The sequence below is a fragment of the Oncorhynchus nerka genome, linkage group LG24 (genome assembly GCF_034236695.1).
Source record: "Oncorhynchus nerka isolate Pitt River linkage group LG24, Oner_Uvic_2.0, whole genome shotgun sequence".
Taxonomy (NCBI): domain Eukaryota; kingdom Metazoa; phylum Chordata; class Actinopteri; order Salmoniformes; family Salmonidae; genus Oncorhynchus; species Oncorhynchus nerka.
In genome coordinates, this window is record NC_088419.1 from 97,137,796 (window position 1) to 97,160,551 (window position 22,756).

Consider the following 22,756-nt stretch of genomic DNA (forward strand, 5'->3'; position numbering starts at 1 on the left):
TACACCTATAGAACAGTGTTGCTACGTACACTACTACACCTAGAGAACAGTGTTGTTGCTACGTACACTACTACATCTAGAGAACAGTGTTGTTGCTACGTACACTACTACACCTAGAGAACAGTGTTGTTGCTACGTACACTACTACACCTATAGGACAGTGTTGTTGCTACGTACACTACTACACCTAGAGAACAGTGTTGTTGCTACGTACACTACTACACCTATAGGACAGTGTTGTTGCTACGTACACTACTACATCTAGAGGACAGTGTTGTTGCTACGTACACTACTACATCTAGAGAACAGTGTTGTTGCTACGTACACTACTACACCTATAGGACAGTGTTGTTGCTACGTACACTACTACACCTATAGGACAGTGTTGTTGCTACGTACACTACTACACCTATAGGACAGTGTTGTTGCTACGTACACTACTACATCTAGAGAACAGTGTTGTTGCTACGTACACTACTACACCTATAGGACAGTGTTGTTGCTACGTACACTACTACACCTATAGGACAGTGTTGTTGCTACGTACACTACTACACCTAGAGAACAGTGTTGTTGCTACGTACACTACACTTGAATCGCCTGGTCTTCTCGTGTTTGAGCGTGTGCATGATGAGAGCGTAGCGTCGTTGAAACGACAGTCCACACTCTGAACAGACGTGTTCTCCCTCCACCTCACTCCCTCCATCTGGATGGGCGGGGCCATGCTCAGGCCACTCCCCCACAGCCTGCTCTGTGATAGGCTCAGCTCCGTCTGACACGCCCTCCACTGACAGGATCTCCTCCATGTCCGTCTGGACAACAGTCTCCATCCCGATCAGTGTCGCTGCGGCCTCGATCACTTTAACTGGTCTCTTGGCGCCTCCGCCTCTCTTCTTGGGGGTGTTTGGGGTGAGATTCAGGGGGAGAGATACAGAACAGATGGGTGAAACCGCTCTCTCAAACACACAGATCAAAGTCTGCTCTGCAAGACTGATGTAAAATCCTCGCTAATTCATCTACAGTGTCGTGAAAAAGTATTTGTCCCCTTTCTGATTGTCTATTTTTGCATATTAAGGGACAATAATGTTGTCAAACAGGGGAATTGTGTTAAATCATTTCATGTGTTATTTGTAAACTTAGGTTCCTTTATCTAATATTAAGTTCTGGTTAAAGATATGATACAGTTGAAGTCGTTGAAGTTTACATACACCTTAGCCAAATACATTTAAACTCAGTTTTTTTTTATACAATTTCTGACATTTAATCCTAGTAGAAATTCCCTGTTTTAGGTCAGTTAGAATCATCACTTTATTTTAAGAATGTGAAATGTCAGAATAATAGTAGAGATAATGATTTATTTCAGCTTTTATTTCTTCCATCACATTCCCAGTGGGTCAGAAGTTTACATACACTCAATTAGTATTTGGTAGCATTGCCTTTAAATTGTTTAACTTGAGTCAAACGTTTCAGGTAACCATCCATAAGCTTCCCACAATAAATTGGGTGAATTTTGGGCCATTCTTCCTGACAGAGCTGGTGTAACTGAGTCAGGTTTGTAGGCCTCCTTGCTCACACACACTTTTTCAGTTCTGCCCACAAATTTTCTATAGGATTGAGGTCAGGGCTTTGTGATGGCCACTCTAGTAACTTGACTTTGTTGTCCTTAAGACATTTTGCCACAGGTTTGGAAGTATGCTTGGGGTCATTGTCCATTTGGAAGACCCATTTGCGACCAAGCTTTAACTTCCTGACTGATGTCTTGAGATGTTGCTTCTATATTTCCACATAATTATCCTTCCTCATGATGCCATCTATTTTGTGAATTGCACCAGTCCCTCCTGCAGCAAAGCACCCCCACAACATGATGCTGCCACCCCCGTGCTTCACGGTTGGGATGGTGTTCTTCGGCTTGTAAGCCTCCCCCTTTTTTCCTCCTAACATAACAATGGTCATTATGGCCAAACAATTCTATTTTTCTTTTATCAGACCAGAGGACATTTCTCCAAAAAGTACGATATTTGTCCCCATGTGCAGTTGCAAACCGTAGTCTGGCTTTTTTATGGCGGTTTGGAGCAGTGGCTTCTTCCTTGCTGAGCGGCCTTTCAGGTTGTCGATATAGGACTCGTTTTACTGTGGATATAGATACTTTTGTACCTGTTTCCTTCAGCATCTTCACAAGGTCCTTTGCTGTTGTTGCGGGATTGATTTGCACTTTTCGCACCAAAGTACGTTCATCTCTAGTAGACAGAACGCGTCTCCTTCCTGAGTGGTATGATGGCTGCATGGTCCCATGGTGTTTATACTTGTGTACTATTGTTTGTACAGATGAACGTGGTACCTTCAGGCGTTTGGAAATTGTTCCCAAGGATGAACCAGACTTGTGGAGGTCTACCATTTTTTTCTGAGCTCTTGGCTGATTTATTCAGATTTTCCCATGATGTCAAGCAAAGAGGCACTGAGTTTGAAGGTAGGCCTTGAAATACATCCACAGGTACGCCTCCAATTAACTCAAATGAAGTCAATTAGCCTATCAGAAGCTTCTAAAGCCATGACATCGTTTTCTGGAATTTTCCAAGCTGTTTAAAGGCACAATCAACTTGTATGTAAACTTCTGACCCACAGGAATTATGATACAGTGAATTATAAATTGAAATAATCTGTCTGTAAACAATTGCGTGACTTGCGTCATACTCAAAGTAGATGTCCTAACCGACTTGCCAAAACTATAGTTTGTTAACCAGAAATTTGTGGAGTGGTTGAAAAACTAGTTTTAATGACTTCAAACTGAGTGTAAACTTCTGACTTCAACTGTGTCGGAAATATGCAAAAATACAGAAAATCAGAAAGGAGGAAAATAGTTTTTTCATGGCGCTGTACACAGTGACTCTGATTACCTTGGGGGTGTTGGGGAGCTGTGAGGGTGCTGGGTCCTTCTCCAGCCCCATGTGTAGTCTGACGTACCCTCCCTCCCCCACGGAACGCTGCCGTAGGCGTCTCTTATAGGGGTCATGGGTCCCCTGCATATCTTCATGGATCTCCTCTGCAGGGGGAGAAACTGGCTCTGGCACTTCCTCGTCAACAGGAGGCTCCTCCACAACTTCCTGCTTGACTTTGGCAGGACGCCCTCTCTTCCTCCTGGGGAGTTGTGGAGCAGGGGGAGGCTTGGGGGAGGCCTGGGGGGCTGATGATGATGATGTTGCAACATTCCCTGGGTCCACACTGATGAGGAAGGCCCCTGGCTCCATGGAGGGGGAGGCCCCCTCTCCCTCGTCCCCGTCTTGCGGTTGCTGCTCCAGGGCCAGACAGGCTGACACCACGGCCAGGGACTCACTGGCTCCGGCCTGGCCGCTGTGGGTCACCACCGTCATGGTCTCTGTCTCTCCAGTAGGGGAGAAGAGGGTGACCGACTCGCCTACCCGGGCCTGGCTACTGTGGGTGACTAGCGTCACCGTCTCTGACCCTGCCTCCCCAACCACGGTCATAGTCTCCCCTGGTTCACCACCCAGAGCCTGGGTGACTACAGACGTCAGATCCCCTCTGAAGGACTCTGTTGTGTTTTCCACGACAGCCAAGGAGTCCAGGTCCTCCCCTGCTCCAGCTAGCCCAGTATGAGTCACCACGGCATGGCCGTCACTGCCGATGGTCATAATGTAGGCCCCAGGGTCTTCATTCGGGGCCTGTTGGGGTGCCGGCTGGCTGGACACCACCGTGTGGATGTCTCCTTGCTGGTAGACCATCAGCTTCTGCTCCTCCACCTGCTTGTGGACGGACTCACAAATCTGAAGGACCTCGGCCATCAGGAGGTGTCGGGCCAGCGTGGCAACGTCGGCCATCACACAGAAGTTGAAGCAGAGGTTGGAGGTGTATGCAAACTCTAGCAGGGGGAGGAAACTGACCTTGCTGAAACCTGAGGGGAGAGAGAGACAAGATGTTCCTCTAAATGATGTACTGCTGCCATCCTGGTGTCTGACCCCATCTGACCCCATGCTAAATTATATACTGCTGCCATCCTGGTGTCTGACCCCATCTGACCCCATGCTAAATGATGTACTGCTGCCCTCCTGGTGTCTGACCCCATCTGACCCCATGCTAAATGATGTACTGCTGTCCTCCTGGTGTCTGACCCCATCTGACCCCATGCTAAATGAAGTACTGCTGTCCTCCTGGTGTCTGACCCCATCTGACCCCATGCTAAATGATGTACTGCTGTCCCCCTGGTGTCTGACCCCATGCTAAATGATGTACTGCTGCCCTCCTGGTGTCTGACCCCATGCTAAATGATGTACTGCTGTCCCCCTGGTGTCTGTCCCCATCTGACCCCATGCTAAATGAAGTACTGCTGCCCTCCTGGTGTCTGACCCCATCTGACCCCATGCTAAATGATGTACTGCTGTCCTCCTGGTGTCTGACCCCATCTGACCCCATGCTAAATTATGTACTGCTGTCCCCCTGGTGTCTGACCCCATGCTAAATGATGTACTGCTGTCCCCCTGGTGTCTGACCCCATGCTAAATGATGTACTGCTGCCCTCCTGGTGTCTGACCCCATCTGACCCCATGCTAAATGAAGTACTGCTGTCCCCCTGGTGTCTGACCCCATGCTAAATGATGTACTGCTGCCCTCCTGGTGTCTGACCCCATCTGACCCCATGCTAAATGATGTACTGCTGTCCCCCTGGTGTCTGTCCCCATGCTAAATGATGTACTGCTGCCCTCCTGGTGTCTGACCCCATCTGACCCCATGCTAAATTATGTACTGCTGTCCTCCTGGTGTCTGACCCCATGCTAAATGAAGTACTGCTGTCCTCCTGGTGTCTGACCCCATGCTAAATGAAGTACTGCTTCCCTCCTGGTGTCTGTCCCCATCTGTCCCCATGCTAAATGATGTACTGCTGTCCCCCTGGTGTCTGTCCCCATCTGACCCCATGCTAAATGAAGTACTGCTGTCCTCCTGGTGTCTGACCCCATGCTAAATGAAGTACTGCTTCCCTCCTGGTGTCTGTCCCCATGCTAAATGATGTACTGCTGTCCCCCTGGTGTCTGTCCCCATCTGACCCCATGCTAAATGATGTACTGCTGTCCCCCTGGTGTCTGTCCCCATCTGACCCCATGCTAAATGAAGTACTGCTGTCCTCCTGGTGTCTGACCCCATCTGACCCCATGCTAAATGAAGTACTGCCCCCTTTGCTGCTATAACAGCCTCCACTCTTCTGGGAAGGCATTAATATGGAGTTGGTCCCCCCCTTTGCGGCTATAACAGCCTCCACTCTTCTGGGAAGGCTTTCCACTAGATGTTGGAACATTACTGCTATAACAGCCTCCACTCTTCTGGGAAGGCTTTCCACTAGATGTTGGAACATTGCTGCTATAACAGCCTCCACTCTTCTGGGAAGGCTTTCCACTAGATGTTGGAACATTGCTGCTATAATAACCTCCACTCTTCTGGGAAGGCTTTCCACTAGATGATGGAACATTGCTGTTATAACAGCCTCCACTCTTCTGGGAAGGCTTTCCACTAGATGTTGGAACATTGCTGCTATAACAGCCTCCACTCTTCTGGGAAGGCTTTCCACTAGATGTTGGAACATTGCTGCTATAACAGCCTCCACTCTTCTGGGAAGGTTTTCCACTAGATGTTGGAACATTGCTGCAGGGACTTGCTTCCATTCAGCCACAAGAGCATTAGTGAGGTCGGGCACTGATGTTGGGCGATTAGGCCTGGCTCATGGTCGGTGTTCCAATTCATCCCAAAGGTGTTCGATGGGGTTGAGGTCAGGGCTCTGTGCAGGCCAGTCAAGTTCTTCCGATCTCGACAAACCATTTCTGTATGGACCTCGCTTTGTGCACGGGGGCATCGTCATGCTGAAACAGGAACGTGCCTTCCCCAAACTGTTGCCACAAAGTTGGAAGCACAGAATCATCTAGAATGTCATTGTATGCTGTAGTGTTAAGATTTCCCTTCACTGGAACTAAGAGGCCCGAACCATGAAAAACAGCCCCAGACCATTATCCCTCCTCCACCAAACTTTACAGTTGGCACTATGCTTTGGGGCAGGTAGCGTTCTCCTGGCATCCGCCAAACACAGATTCGTCCGTCGGACTACCAGTTGGTGAAGCGCAATTCATCACTGCAGAGAACGCGTTTCCACTGCTAAAGAGGCCAATAGCGGCGATCTTACCGGGGACAGCTCTAGCAGGGGAGACATTTGACAAACTGACTTGTTGGAAAGGTGACATCCTATGACGGTGCCACGTTGAACGTCACTGAGCTCTTCCATACGGGCCATTCTACTGCCAACGGAGACGGCATGGCTGTGTGCTCGATTTTATACATGTGGCTGAAATAGCCAACTCACTTGAAGGGGTGTCCACAAACTCTTGTATACATAGTGTACCTTTGAATACATGTCTCACCTGAGAGGTCGACCACCGCTTCGTGACTGGACACAGCTCCCTTCTCTATAAACAGCTCATTAAAGTAGTCGCTGCAGGCGGCCAGCACAGCCTTGTGGGCCCTGTGCTCCTCCCCCTCGATCAGCAGCGTGATGTCACAGAACTGGTTGTTGAGGCGCTGCTGGTTCAGCTTGTCCAGCATCGTCTGACCGTGTCTGGGAAGGTACTGCTTCACCACTCCTTTACTGTCCACCTGGATAGATAACACAGGAAGTCACGACTACCGTCCACCTGGATAGATAACACAGGAAGTCATGACTACCGTCCACCTGGATAGATAACACAGGAAGTCACGACTACCGTCCACCTGGATAGATAACACAGGAAGTCACGACTAGCGTCCACCTGGATAGATAACACAGGAAGTCACGACTACCGTCCACCTGGATAGATAACACAGGAAGTCACGACTACCGTCCACCTGGATAGATAACACAGGAAGTCACGACTACCGTCCACCTGGATAGATAACACAGGAAGTCACGACTACCGTCCACCTGGATAGATAACACAGGAAGTCATGACTAGCGTCCACCTGGATAGATAACACAGGAAGTCACGAGCGTCCTGGATAGATAACACAGGGAAGTCCACCTGGATAGATAACACAGGAAGTCACGACTACCGTCCACCTGGATAGATAACACAGGAAGTCACGACTACCGTCCACCTGGATAGATAACACAGGAAGTCATGACTACCGTCCACCTGGATAGATAACACAGGAAGTCATGACTACCGTCCACCTGGATAGATAACACAGGAAGTCACGACTACCGTCCACCTGGATAGATAACACAGGAAGTCACGACTACCGTCCACCTGGATAGATAACACAGGAAGTCATGACTACTGTCCACCTGCAACACACTACAACTGTAGGCGTTTATATATAAATGCCTAGAATATCTCAATTTTGGAGAATCTCTTATAAAATGGGTTAAAGTTATGTATAGTAACCCTAGGTGTAAAATAGTAAATAATGGCTACATCTCAGAAAGTCTGTAAAATGTGTATAGTATGTATAAAATGAAGCCGATGTGTTATTGCTGGGGGAAGGATGGTAGGGTTTGGGGAATTATAAAAGGTTGATTCCTAAAATAAAGTGTGAACAAAATATATATATAACCACTGGTTCTCAGGCTTGTATTTACTACTCTACTCGATCTCTCCAAGTTACACAAAGGAGTTTCATGTATGTTGATTTGTTTGCTTATTCTGCTAATTCATACCCATAGTACATTACTTTATATTATATATATATATATAAATCACACACATGCAGATACAGTTGAAGTCAGAAGTTTACATACACCTTGGTCAAAAACATTTAAACTCAGTTTTTCACAATTCTTTAACATTTAATCATAGTAAAAATTCCCCGTCTTAGGTCAGTTAGAATCACCACTTTATTTTAAGAATGTGAAATGTCAGAATAATAGTAGAGAGAATGAATTATTTCAGCATTTATTTATTTCATCACATTCCCAGTGGGTCAGAAGTTTATATACACTCAATTAGTATTTGGTAGCATTGCCTTTAAATTGTTTAACTCGGGTCAAACGTTTTGGGTAGCCTTCCACAAGCTTCCCACAATAATTTTGGCCCATTCCTCCTGACAGAGCTGGAGAAACTGAATCAGGTTTGTAGGCCTCCTTGCTCGCACACACTTTTTCAGTTCTGCCCAAAAAAATTCTATAGGATTGAGGTCAGGGCTTTGTAATGGCCACTCTAGTAACTTGACTTTGTTGTCCTTAAGCCAAGCTTTAACTTCCTGACTGATGTCGTGAGATGTTGCATCAATTTATACACATCATTTTCCGTCCTCATGGTGCCATCTATTTTGTGAATTGTACCAGTCCCTCCTGCAGCAAAGCACCCCTCCAACATGATACTGACACCCCCGTGCTTCACGGTTGGGAAGGTGTTCTTCGGCTTGCAAGCCTCCCCCCCTTTTTCCTCCAAACATAACGATGGTCATTATGGCCAAACAGTTTTTGTTTCATCAGACCAGGGGACTTTTCTCCAAAAAGTACCATCTTTGTCCCCATGTGCATTTGCAAACCGTAGTCTGGCTTTTTTATGGTGGTTTTGGAGCAGTGGCTTCTTCCTTGCTGAGCAGCCATTCAGGTTATGTCGATATAGGACTCGTTTTACTGTGGATATAGATACTTTTGTACCGGTTTCCTCCAGCATCTTCACAAGGTAATTTCCTGTTGTTCTGGGATTGATTTGCACTTTTCGCACCAAAGTACGTTCATCTCTAGGAGACAGAACGCGTCTCCTTCCTGAGCGGTATGACGGCTGCGTGGTCCCATGGTGTTTATACTTGCGTACTATTGTTTGTACAGATGAACGTGGTACCTTCAGGCGTTTGGAAATTGCTCCCAAGGATGAACCAGACTTGTGGAGGTCTACCATTTTTTTCTGAGGTCTTGGCTGATTTATCCAGATTTTCCCATGATGTCAAGCAAAGAAGCACTGAGTTTGAAGGTAGGCCTTGAAATACATCCACAGGTACGCCTCCAATTGACTCAAATGATGTCAATTAGCCTATCAGAAGCTTCTAAAGCCATGACACAATTTTCTGGAATTTTCCAAGCTGTTTAAAGGCACAGTCAACTTAATGTATCTAAACGTCTGACCCACTGGAATAGTGATACAGTAAATTATAAGTGAAATAATCTGTCTGTAAACAATTGTAGGAAAAATGACTTGCGTCATCCACAAAGTAGATGTCCGAACCGACTTGCCAAAACTATAGTTTGTTAACAAGAAATTTGTGGTGGAAATGATGCAGACAATTACATTGATGGAAGAAACCATCTATCCACAATATTAAAGCTGATCCAACACTTAACAAAACATATTTATATTTACAAAAACAAGACAACTGCTTCATTTTACTGTCACGGGCTAATTTCAATATTCATCATGTATAGTGCCTTGCGAAAGTATTCGCCCCTTGAACTTTGCGACCTTTTGCCACATTTCAGGCTTCAAACATAAAGATATAAAACTGTATTTTTTTGTGAAGAATCAACAACAAGTGGGACACAATCATGAAGTGGAACGACATTTATTGGATATTTCAAACTTTTTTAACAAATCAAAAACTGAAAAATTGGGCGTGCAAAATTATTCAGCCCCTTTACTATCAGTGCAGCAAACTCTCTCCAGAAGTTCAGTGAGGATCTCTGAATGATCCAATGTTGACCTAAATGACTAATGATGATAAATACAATCCACCTGTGTGTAATCAAGTCTCCGTATAAATGCACCTGCACTGTGATAGTCTCAGAGGTCCGTTAAAAGCGCAGAGAGCATCATGAAGAACAAGGAACACACCAGGCAGGTCCGAGATACTGTTGTGAAGAAGTGTAAAGCCGGATTTGGATACAAAAAGATTTCCCAAGCTTTAAACATCCCAAGGAGCACTGTGCAAGCGATAATATTGAAATGGAAGGAGTATCAGACCACTGCAAATCTACCAAGACCTGGCCGTCCCTCTAAACTTTCAGCTCATACAAGGAGAAGACTGATCAGAGATGCAGCCAAGAGGCCCATGATCACTCTGGATGAACTGCAGAGATCTACAGCTGAGGTGGGACACTCTGTCCATAGGACAACAATCAGTCGTATATTAGACAAATCTGGCCTTTATGGAAGAGTGGCAAGAAGAAAGCCATTTCTTAAAGATATCCATAAAAAGTGTTGTTTAAAGTTTGCCACAAGCCACCTGGGAGACACATCAAACATGTGGAAGAAGGTGCTCTGGTCAGATGAAACCAAAATGGAACTTTTTGGCAACAATGCAATTGGCGTAAAAGCAACACAGCTCATCACCCTGAACACATCATCCCCACTGTCAAACATGGTGGTGGCAGCATCATGGTTTGGGCCTGCTTTTCTTCAGCAGGGACAGGGAAGATGGTTAAAATTGATGGGAAGATGGATGGAGCCAAATACAGGACCATTCTGGAAGAAAACCTGCTGGGGTCTGCAAAAGACCTGAGACTGGGACGGAGATTTGTCTTCCAACAAGACAATGATCCAAAACATAAAGCAAAATCTACAATGGAATGGTTCAAAAATAAACATATCCAGGTGTTAGAATGGCCAAGTCAAAGTCCAGACCTGAATCCAATCGAGAATCTGTGGAAAGAACTGAAAACTGCTGTTCACAAATGCTCTCCATCCAACCTCACTGAGCTCGAGCTGTTTTGCAAGGAGGAATGGGAAAGAATTTCAGTCTCTCGATGTGCAAAACTGATAGAGACATACCCCAAGCGACTTACAGCTGTAATCGCAGCAAAAGGTGGCGCTACAAAGTATTAACTTAAAGGGGCTGAATAATGTTGCACGCCCAATGTTTCAGTTTTTGATTTGTTAAAAAAGTTTGAAATATCCAATAAATGTCGTTCCACTTCATGATTGTGTCCCACTTGTTGTTGATTCTTCACAAAAAAAAAATACAGTTTTATATCTTTATGTTTGAACAAAAGGTCGCAAAGTTCAAGGGGGCCGAATACTTTCGCAAGGCACTGTATTTACCCAAACAATATATGGGGTATTGGAAATGATGCAGACAATTACATTGATGGAAGAAACCATCTATCCACAATATTAAAGCTGATCCAACCCTTAGCAAAACATATTTATATTTACAAAAACAAGACAACTGCTTCATTTTACTGTCACGGGCTAATTTCAATATTCATCATGTATAGCATGACGCTCCATTTAGTAATCCAACCATTTATTTGTTTGTTTATTTTTTGTGTGAGCGATAAGAGTAAACAGTAGGAATAAGAACCTCAAAACACAGATGAGGCATGTCCATGGAGCCTACATCACATACAACATGCACTGTCCTACTTTGTTAACACGCACCGTCCTACTTAGTTCAGTTACGTTAACACGCACCGTCCTACTTAGTTCAGTTACGTTAACACGCACCGTCCTACTTAGTGAACACGCACCGTCCTACTTAGTGAACACGCACCGTCCTACTTAGTGAACACGCACCGTCCTACTTAGTGAACACGCACCGTCCTACTTAGTGAACACGCACCGTCCTACTTAGTGAACACGCACCGTCCTACTTAGTGAACACGCACCGTCCTACTTAGTGAACACGCACCGTCCTACTTAGTGAACACGCACCGTCCTACTTAGTGAACACGCACCGTCCTACTTAGTGAACACGCACCGTCCTACTTAGTGAACACGCACCGTCCTACTTAGTGAACACGCACCGTCCTACTTAGTGAACACGCACCGTCCTACTTAGTGAACACGCACCGTCCTACTTAGTGAACACGCACTGTCCTACTTAGTTAACACGCACTGTCCTACTTAGTTAACACGCACTGTCCTACTTAGTTAACACGCACTGTCCTACTTAGTTAACACGCACTGTCCTACTTAGTTAACACGCACTGTCCTACTTAGTTAACACGCACTGTCCTACTTAGTTCAGATACGTTAACACGCACTGTCCTACTTAGTGAACACGCACTGTCCTACTTAGTTAACACGCACTGTCCTACTTAGTTAACACGCACTGTCCTACTTAGTTAACACGCACTGTCCTACTTAGTTAACACGCACTGTCCTACTTAGTTAACACGCACTGTCCTACTTAGTTAACACGCACTGTCCTACTTAGTTAACACGCACTGTCCTACTTAGTTAACACGCACTGTCCTACTTAGTTAACACGCACTGTCCTACTTAGTTAACATGCACTGTCCTACTTAGTTCAGTTACGTTAACATGCACTGTCCTACTTAGTTAACATGCACTGTCCTACTTAGTTCAGTTACGTTAACATGCACTGTCCTACTTAGTTCAGTTACGTTAACATGCACTGTCCTACTTAGTTCAGTTACGTTAACATGCACTGTCCCACTTAGTTCAGTTAACACACACTGTCCTACTTAGTTCAGTCACATTAACATGCACTGTCCCACTTAGTTCAGTTAACACACACTGTCCTACTTAGTTCAGTCACGTTAACACGCACCGTCCTACTTAGTTCAGTCAAGTTAACATGCACTTTCCTACTTAGTTCAGTTATTTTAACATGCACTGTCCTACTTAGTTCAGTCATGTTAACACACACTGTCCTACTTAGTTCAGTCACGTTCACACGCACCGTTCTACTTAGTTAACACGCACCGTCCTACTTAGTTCAGATACGTTAACACGCACTGTCCTACTTAGTTCAGATACGTTAACACGCACTGTCCTACTTAGTTCAGATACGTTAACACGCACTGTCCTACTTAGTTCAGATACGTTAACACGCACTGTCCTACTTAGTTCAGATACGTTAACACGCACTGTCCTACTTAGTTAACATGCACTGTCCTACTTCGTTAACATGCACTGTCCTACTTAGTTAACATGCACCGTCCTACTTAGTTAACATGCACTGTCCTACTTAGTTAACATGCACTGTCCTACTTAGTTCAGTTACGTTAACATGCACTGTCCTACTTAGTTCAGATACGTTAACACGCACTGTCCTACTTAGTGAACATGCACTGTCCTACTTAGTTCAGTAATGTTTCTTGTTAATTGACAATAGATGACTATATTACATTGAAGTGATAAGGCTACAAATTCAGCAACACTTACAAAGACCAGTTCGTGTTTGGCTACTGTTTTGGGGCTCCGGGTCTTGTGATGGACGGAAGTCACAAAGTCCATCTCGTCGTCTCCCTCCTCCTCCTCCTCTTCCTCCTCCTCCTCGCTGGCTGGGGTTGTGACCCTCCTGCGTCTCCCTGGTCGGCCAAGCAGCCTGGGTCCGGTATCGTCCTCCGATAGCCCCCTCCGGTCATGTCTGTTCTGACACAGACTACATTGTCTCATGTAGTCCTTCACCTGCTTCAGGATACCTGATAGATACACAGGGTTAAATCACATTGCAAAATGTATTACCAATGAACAGTGTGCATATACACACTAGCTGCAGTTGCTAGACCCCGTAGCTTCCGTCATCATGAAATACTTTGAGAGACTAGTCAAGGATCATATCACCTCCACCCTACCTGACACCCTAGACCCACTCCAATTTGCTTACCGCCCAAATAGTTCCACAGACGATGCAATCTCAACCACACTGCACACTGCCCTAACCCACCTGGACAAGAGGAATACCTATGTGAGAATGCTGTTCATTGATTACAGCTCGGCATTTAACACCATAGTACCCTCCAAACTCGTCATCAAGCTAAAGACCCTGGGTCTCGACCCCGCCCTGTGCAACTGGGTACTGGACTTCCTGACAGGCCGCCCCCAGGTGGTGAGGGTAGGTAACAACATTTCCACCCCGCTGATCCTCAACACTGGGGCCCCACAAGGGTGCGTTCTCAGCCCTCTCCTGTACTCCCTGTTCACCCACGACTGCGTGGCCACGCACGCCTCCAACTCAATCATCAAGTTTGCGGACGACACTACAGTGGTAGGCTTGATTACCAACAACGATGAGACAGCCTACAGGGAGGAGGTGAGGGCCCTCGGAGTGTGGTGTCAGGAAAATAACCTCACACTCAACGTCAACAAAACTAAGGAGATGATTGTGGACTTCAGGAAACAGCAGAGGGAACACCCCCCTATCCACATCGACGGGACAGTAGTGGAGAGGGTAGTAAGTTAAGTTCCTCGGCGTACACATCACAGACAAACTGAATTGGTCCACCCACACAGACAGAGTGGTGAAGAAGGCGCAGCAGCGCCTCTTCAACCTCAGAAGGCTGAAGAAATTCGGCTTGTCACCAAAAGCACTCACAAACTTCTACAGATGCACGATCGAGAGCGATTACGATTTTTCAAAGCCGATACCGATTAATCGGCCGATGTGTTTTCCTGTGGCAGCGAGTGTTCTCTCCAGAAGGGCTGAGTGAGATGTGGAATGAGATGGTGAAGGATGAAGAGATCACTTTCAATGGAGAAGAATCGGCTCACCCAGGTAGGAACTACAATACCCATCTACCCTGTACCTTTCCATGACAACAATACCCCTGGACCTTTTAAATATATTAGTATATATATATTAGTATTAGTATATTATTATTTTTTTAACTATTTTTTTTTCTATATATATATATATATATATTTATTTATTTGTAATAATGACAATTACAACAATACTGAATGAACACTTATTTTAACTTAATATAATACATCAATAAAATCAATTTAGCCTCAAGTAGATAATGAAACATTTTCAAGTTGGTTTAAATAATGCAAAACCAAAGTGTTGGAGAAGAAAGTAAAAGTGCAATATGTGCCATGTAAGAAAGCTAACGTTTAAGTTCCTTGCTCAGAACATGAGAACATATGAAAGCTGGTGGTTCCTTTTAACATGAGTCTTCAATATTCCCAGGTAAGAAGTTTTAGGTTGTAGTTATTATAGGAATTATAGGACTATTTCCCTCTATACCATTTGTATTTCATTAACCTTTGACTATTGGATGTTCTTATAGGCACTTTAGTATTGCCAGTGTAACAGTATAGCGTCCGTCCCTCTCCTCACTCGGCTCGAACCAGCAACACAACGACAACAGCCACCCTCAAAGTATCGTTACCCATGCAGAGCAAAGGGAACAACTACTAGAAGGCTCAGAGCGAGTGACGTTTGAAACGCTATTAGCGCACGCCAACTAGCCAGCCATTTCACTTCGGTTACACCAGCCTCATCTCGGGAGTTGATGGGCTTGAAGTCATAAACAGTGCAATGCTTGACGAACAACGAACAGCTGCTGGCAAAACGCACGAAAGTGCTGTTTAAATTCATGTTTAGCGTGCAGGACACGCTAGATAAACTAGTAATATCATCAACCGTGTGTAGTTAACTAGTGATTATGATTGATTGTTTTTTATAAGATAAGTTTAATGCTAGCTAGCAACTTACCTTGGCTTACTGCATTCGCGTAACAGGCAGTCAGTCTCCTTGTGGAGTGCAATGAGAGAGAGGCAGGTCGTTATTGCGTTGGACTAGTTAACTGTAAGGTTGCATGATTGGATCCCCCGAGCTGACAAGGTGGAAATCTGTCGTTCTGCCCCTGAACAAGGCAGTTAACCTACCGTTCCTAGGCCGTCATTGAAAATAAGAATGTGTTCTTAACTGACTTGCCTAGTTAAATAAAGGTATAAAAATATATACATTTATTTTTTTTTAATCGGCAAATCGCCGCCCAAAAATACCGATTTCCGATTGTTATGAAAACTTGAAATCGGCCCTAATTAAATCGGACGATTTAATTACCCTCCAGGACACCTACACCACCCAATGTCACAGGAAGTCCATAAAGATCATCAAGGACGACAGCTTCTATCTCAAGGCTATCAGACTGTTAAACAGCCACCACTGACATTGAGTGGCTGCTGCCAAACATACGGACTCAACTCCAACCACTTTAATGATGGAAATTAATGTAAAAAATTTATCACTAGCCACTTTAAACAATGCCACTTAATATAATGTTTACATACCCTACATTACTCATCTCATATGAATATACTGTACCATCTACTGCATCTTGACTATGCCGCTCTGTACCATTACTCATTCATATATCTTTATGTACATATTCTTTATCCCTTTACACATGTGTGTATAAGGTAGTAGTTGTGGAATTGTTAGGTTATATTACTCGTTGGTTATTACTGCATTGTCGGAACTAGAAGCATTTCGCTACACTCGCATTAACATCTGCTAACCATGTGTATGTGACAAATAACATTTGATTTGACATTCATTATTATGGTGCATTAGTACTGCTCTCATCACATTAATAACAAATGTGATTCATTTAAGGACTACCTTCTGTTTTTGAAAGATGTTGAGCATGAATGTGGAGAGATTGGCATTACATTTGAATATTGATGAGTGGCGTGTGTTGACAAGCATGCCCTGCATTGACCAATCAAACACTGGTTAGCTATCTAGCAAGCCATAGATAAACTGTTAGGGAAGACTGTCAACTGGTGTTTTGTTTTACGCATGTTCTCAGGCCTGGATAAAATAAAATACATTGTTGCCAGTTCATTTTAGCAGTTTTATGCTATTTTACCTCTCCACCAATACTTCTGAGAAATTGATTCCCAAGTGTGATGCTGGTTGAGGTGCTCTCCTCCGGTCACAATGTGTGACTCGTCGATCAGTTCCTTCCTCCGTCCTGCCTGCAACACCACTTCCAACTCGGTGAATTCATCCAGGCCCTTCTGCCTTCTCTGGTAGTACAGTGTGCCATTCCGCACGACATAGCAAGCGGCTGCTTTACGTATCTTTCTTTTAGTATTGCCATGGGTCCCCGGTGCGTACGGCTCCCGCTCGTCGGACAGATAACGTCTGATGGCTAAGTAGCTTTCCTCGCACGACATAACCTTAATTATCCGTGCGCACAACACAAATTACGATATTTATTTCGAAGAAAATATCCTCTTCGAACTTTTAATATTAAACGGATTTTTAAAATCCGTTTTAAAGTACTACATAGTATAAATAAAGCGATATAAATACAATATTTCGGGTAATTTCGAAGTGGGAACGCAGTTCTTGAACGTGAGGGGTGGACTTGCATGAACAGACAAAATGGCTGCTGCACAACCGGATGTTGCGTAAGAAATGGCGGAAGATGGAGAAATTATATTACACCTTGCTGTGTACCTTTATGACCACAAGAGGGCGAAATGTTTCAAGAAACCACAAGAAACTGGGCTATAATCTCTTTTCCATGCGCTTTAAAGATTCACGTTTTATAAGCTAATATTCTTCTAGTGTAATTGTTTTTTTTTATTATGCATCTTTCCATTATTTTCTATTTTGCATATTTCAATGGATAATGGTATTAAGAAAACCTTGACTCTTTTACTTGTTGGAATAAAGTACAAAAATCGACAATGTCAATTCAGAAACGGTTAGTGATCCGGTATCCATTGGATGTCCCTACCCTAAACTCTACCCCAAACCTTAAACCCTTACCTCAACCATTTTAAATGTAAACTTCCATGGGGTGACGTCAGAGTTGGGTCGTCCCAATTAGATCCTGTTGATTTTTTCATTCAGTAACAGGAATGTAATGACCTTCCTCTTATAGCCCTTTCATCCAGTAGGTGTTCCCAGGTGACTGGCAGGTGCCAGTGTGTGTGGTGTCAAACTCCACAGTTACCAGTGCCACTATGCATCGTGCCCTTCAGATTCCCTCCAAGGAAGGACATTATAGGTAAGGTTAGGAGCAGGCAGATCATTTAGGAGTAAGGGTGGATTTTTCTGGGAGATTTGAGTATATTACATTACTAATTAACATTATCCTTTACCAAACACAAAAGTAATCTTATTAGCCCCATAGGTCGTTCCACAAAGAGTACCTTCTGCATCCCTTTGATATCTTAAGTAGAAATTCTGCACCAATATTGAATTAAACCCTGTTATATTAAAAGACGTGCCCTTTAATATAGACCACATGGAGAACTCAATAAGTCAGCATTCAGCAACCCCTTGTCACATTCTAGGAAGATTTTAAAAGGCTCTTGACTCCAACATTTCTCCATGTTTCATCATCATTGTAAAGGCCTAGTTATTTTGTTGCTTTGACAGTTATTTCGGGTACATTATTTATTTCATATGATTAGTGATTAATCTGTCACTTATTTTAAGGTCAAACCTCTTTACGTGAACTGAACTTTCGTTTCAATACAGTGAAACTATTCCTTTTAAAAACATTTTTTCAAAAGAAACGTTGAACATCTAATAGTCAAATCATAGATTAACAGCAGGTGTTCTGGTTCTACTCTTTATCTAAATGCAGGTGTTCTGGTTCTACTCTTTATGTAAAAGCAGGTGTTCTGGTTCTACTCTTTATGTAAAAGCAGGTGTTCTGGTTCTACTCTTTATGTAAAAGCAGGTGTTCTGGTTCTACTCTTTATGTAAAAGCAGGTGAGCTGGTTCTACTCTTTATGTAAAAGCAGGTGTTCTGGTTCTACTCTTTATGTAAAAGCAGGTGTTCTGGTTCTACTCTTTATGTAAAAGCAGGTGAGCTGGTTCTACTCTTTATGTAAAAGCAGGTGTTCTGGTTCTACTTTTTATGTAAAAGCAGGTGTTCTGGTTCTACTCTTTATGTAAAAGCAGGTGTTCTGGTTTCTACAGGTGTTCTGGTTCTACTTTATGTAAAAGCAGGTGTTCTGGTTCTACGCTTTATGTAAAAGCAGGTGAGCTGGTTCTACTCTTTATGTAAAAGCAGGTGTTCTGGTTCTACTCTTTATGTAAAAGCAGGTGTTCTGGTTCTACTCTTTATGTAAAAGCAGGTGAGCTGGTTCTACTCTTTATGTAAAAGCAGGTGTTCTGGTTCTACTCTTTATGTAAAAAAAGGTTTTCTGGTTCTACTCTTTATGTAAAAGCAGGTGAGCTGGTTCTACTCTTTATGTAAAAGCAGGTGAGCTGGTTCTACTCTTTATGTAAAAGCAGGTGTTCTGGTTCTACTCTTTATGTAAAAGCAGGTGAGCTGGTTCTACTCTTTATGTAAAAGCAGGTGTTCTGGTTCTACTCTTTATGTAAAAGCAGGTGTTCTGGTTCTACTCTTTATGTAAAAGCAGGTGTTCTGGTTCTACTCTTAAAAGCAGGTGTTCTGTAAAAGCAGGTGTTCTGGTTCTACTCTTTATGTAAAAGCAGGTGTTCTGGTTCTACTCTTTATGTAAAAGCAGGTGTTCTGGTTCTTTATGTAAAAGCAGGTGTTCTGGTTTTATGTAAAAGCAGGTGTTCTGGTTCTACTCTTTATGTAAAAGCAGGTGTTCTGGTTCTACTCTTTATGTAAAAGCAGGTGTTCTGGTTCTACTCTTTATGTAAAAGCAGGTGTTCTGGTTCTACTCTTTATGTAAAAGCAGGTGTTCTGGTTCTACTCTTTATTTGTTCTGTTCTACTCTTTAAAAGCAGGTGTTCTGGTTCTACTCTTTATGTAAAAGCAGGTGTTCTGGTTCTTCTCTACTCTTTATGTAAAAGCAGGTGTTCTGGTTCTACTCTTTATGTAAAAGCAGGTGTTCTGGTTCTACTCTTTATGTAAAAGCAGGTGTTCTGGTTCTACTCTTTATGTAAAAGCAGGTGTTCTGGTTCTACTCTTTATGTAAAAGCAGGTGTTCTGGTTCTACTCTTTATGTAAAAGCAGGTGTTCTGGTTCTACTCTTTATGTAAAAGCAGGTGTTCTGGTTCTACTCTTTATGTAAAAAAAGCAGGTGAGCTGGTTCTACTCTTTATGTAAAAGCAGGTGTGCTGGTTCTACTCTTTATGTAAAAGCAGGTTCTGTTCTGGTTCTACTTTTTTATGTAAAAGCAGGTGTTCTGGTTCTACTCTTTATGTAAAAGCAGGTGTTCTGGTTCTAGGTGTTCTGGTTCTCTTTATGTAAAAGCAGGTGTTCTGGTTCTACTCTTTATGTAAAAGCAGGTGTTCTGGTTCTAGGTGTTCTGGTTCTTTATGTAAAAAGCAGGTGTTCTGGTTCTACTCTTTATGTAAAAGCAGGTGTTCTGGTTCTACTCTTTATGTAAAAGCAGGTGTTCTGGTTCTGTTCTGGTTCTCTTTATGTAAAAGCAGGTGTTCTGGTTCTACTCTTTATGTAAAAAAAGCAGGTGTTCTGGTTCTACTCTTTATGTAAAAGCAGGTGTTCTGGTTCTAAAACAGGTCTGGTTTATGTAAAAGCAGGTGTTCTGGTTCTACTCTTTATGTAAAAGCAGGTGTTCTGGTTCTACTCTTTATGTAAAAGCAGGTGTTCTGGTTCTACTCTTTATGTAAAAGCAGGTGTTCTGGTTCTACTCTTTATGTAAAAGCAGGTGTTCTGGTTCTACTCTTTATGTAAAAGCAGGTGAGCTGGTTCTACTCTTTATGTAAAGGTGTTCTGGCTTTATGTAAAAGCTGGTGTTCTGGTTCTACTCTTTATGTAAAAGCAGGTGTTCTGGTTCTACTCTTTATGTAAAAGCAGGTGTTCTGGTTCTACTCTTTATGTAAAAGCAGGTGTTCTGGTTCTACTCTTTATGTAAAAGCAGGTGTTCTGGTTCTACTCTTTATGTAAAAGCAGGTGAGCTGGTTCTACTCTATGTAAAAGCAGGTGTTCTGGTTCTACTTTTTATGTAAAAGCAGGTGTTCTGGTTCTACTCTTTATGTAAAAGCAGGTGTTCTGGTTCTACTCTTTATGTAAAAGCAGGTGTTCTGGTTCTACTCTTTATGTAAAAGCAGGTGTTCTGGTGTAAAAGCTGGTTCTTCTAAAACTCTTTATGTAAAAGCAGGTGTTCTAAAAGCAGGTGTTCTGGTTCTACTCTTTATGTAAAAGCAGGTGTTCTGGTTCTACTCTTTATGTAAAAGCAGGTGTTCTGGTTCTACTCTTTATGTAAAAGCAGGTGTTCTGGTTCTACTCTTTATGTAAAAGCAGGTGTTCTGGTTCTACTCTTTATGTAAAAGCAGGTGTTCTGGTTCTACAGGTGTTCTTTATGTTCTGGTTCTACTCTTTATGTAAAAGCAGGTGTTCTGGTTCTACTCTACTCTAAAAGCAGTTATGTAAAAGCAGGTGTTCTGGTTCTACTCTTTATGTAAAAGCAGGTGTTCTGGTTCTACTCTTTATGTAAAAGCAGGTGTTCTGGTTCTACTCTTTATGTAAAAGCAGGTGTTCTGGTTCTACTCTTTATGTAAAAGCAGGTGTTCTGGTTCTACTCTTTATGTAAAAGCAGGTGTTCTGGTTTACTCTTTATGTAAAAGCAGGTGTTCTTTATGTAAAAGCAGGTGAGCTGGTTCTGGTTCTACTCTTTATGTAAAAGCAGGTGAGCTAAAAGCAGGTGTTCTGGTTCTACTCTTTATGTAAAAGGTGTTCTGGCTTTATGTAAAAGCAGGTGTTCTGGTTCTACTCTTTATGTAAAAGCAGGTGTTCTGGTTCTACTCTTTATGTAAAAGCAGGTGTTCTGGTTCTACTCTTTATGTAAAAGCAGGTGTTCTGGTTCTACTCTTTATGTAAAAGCAGGTGTTCTGGTTCTACTCTTTATGTAAAAGCAGGTGTTCTGGTTCTACTCTTTATGTAAAAGCAGGTGGTGTTCTGGTTCTACTCTTTATGTAAAAGCAGGTGTTCTGCTAGGTGTTCTACTCTTTATGTAAAAAGGTGCAGGTGAGCTGGTTCTACTCTTTATGTAAAAGCAGGTTTCTGGTTCTTCTCTTTATGTAAAAGCAGGTGTTCTGGTTCTACTCTTTATGTAAAAGCAGGTGTTCTGGTTCTACTCTTTATGTAAAAGCAGGTGTTCTTGTTCTACTCTTTATCTAAAAGCAGGTGTTCTGGTTCTACTCTTTATGTAAAAGCAGGTGTTCTGGTTCTACTTTTTTATGTGAGGTGTTCTGGTTCTACTCTATGTAAAAGCAGGTGAGCTGTAAAAGCAGGTTAGCTGGTTCTACTCTTTATGTAAAAGCAGGTGTTCTGGTTCTACTCTTTATGTAAAAAAAGCAGGTGTTCTGGTTCTACTCTTTATGTAAAAGCAGGTGTTCTGGTTCTACTCTTTATGTAAAAGCAGGTGTTCTGGTTCTACTCTTTATGTAAAAGCAGGTGTTCTGGTTCTACTCTTTATGTAAAAGCAGGTGTTCTGGTTCTACTCTTTATGTAAAAGCAGGTGTTCTGGTTCTACTCTTTATGTAAAAGCAGGTGTTCTGGTTCTACTCTTTATGTAAAAGCAGGTGTTCTGGTTCTACTCTTTATGTAAAAGCAGGTGTTTTGGTTCTACTCTTTATGTAAAAGCAGGTGTTCTGGTTCTACTCTTTATGTAAAAGCAGGTGTTCTGGTTCTACTTTTTATGTAAAAGCAGGTGTTCTGGTTCTACTCTTTATGTAAAAGCAGGTGTTCTGGTTCTACTCTTTATGTAAAAGCAAAAGCAGGTGTTCTGGTTCTACTCTTTATGTAAAAGCAGGTGTTCTGGTTCTACTCTTTATGTAAAAGCAGGTGTTCTGGTTCTACTCTTTATGTAAAAGCAGGTGAGCTGGTTCTACTCTTTATGTAAAAGCAGGTTAGCTGGTTCTACTCTTTATGTAAAAGCAGGTGTTCTGGTTCTACTCTTTATGTAAAAGCAGGTGTTCTGGTTCTACTCTTTATGTAAAAGCAGGTGTTCTGGTTCTACTCTTTATGTAAAAGCAGGTGTTCTGGTTCTACTCTTTATGTAAAAGCAGGTGTTCTGGTTCTGCTGTGTTCTGTGGTGGAAAACAGAGCGGGTTGAGCAGAACACAGCAGCCCTGTTACCCATAGATAAGACAGGCTAGAAGTTAGAAAAGGAGTGCAGCT

The 22,756-nt window shown here is 43.0% G+C and overlaps 1 protein-coding gene and 1 long non-coding RNA gene across 2 annotated transcripts in view; one reads left to right on the forward strand and one right to left on the reverse strand.

The window, feature by feature from the left end:
• Positions 1-17,052, reverse strand: part of LOC115126456 (zinc finger and BTB domain-containing protein 11-like) — a 41,356-nt gene extending 24,304 nt beyond the window's left edge. Inside the window, 5 exon segments of the mRNA XM_065009366.1 lie at positions 585-893; positions 2,895-3,907; positions 6,414-6,645; positions 13,098-13,357; positions 16,538-17,052. Of these exon segments, the coding sequence (XP_064865438.1) occupies positions 585-893; positions 2,895-3,907; positions 6,414-6,645; positions 13,098-13,357; positions 16,538-16,847 (2,124 nt within the window). The 5' untranslated portion in view covers positions 16,848-17,052.
• Positions 9,540-10,830, forward strand: LOC135564362 (uncharacterized). The gene is made up of 2 exons (XR_010460965.1): positions 9,540-9,715; positions 9,756-10,830. It is a non-coding gene; the product is annotated as an uncharacterized LOC135564362 (long non-coding RNA).
• Positions 17,053-22,756: the final 5,704 nt, after the last annotated feature.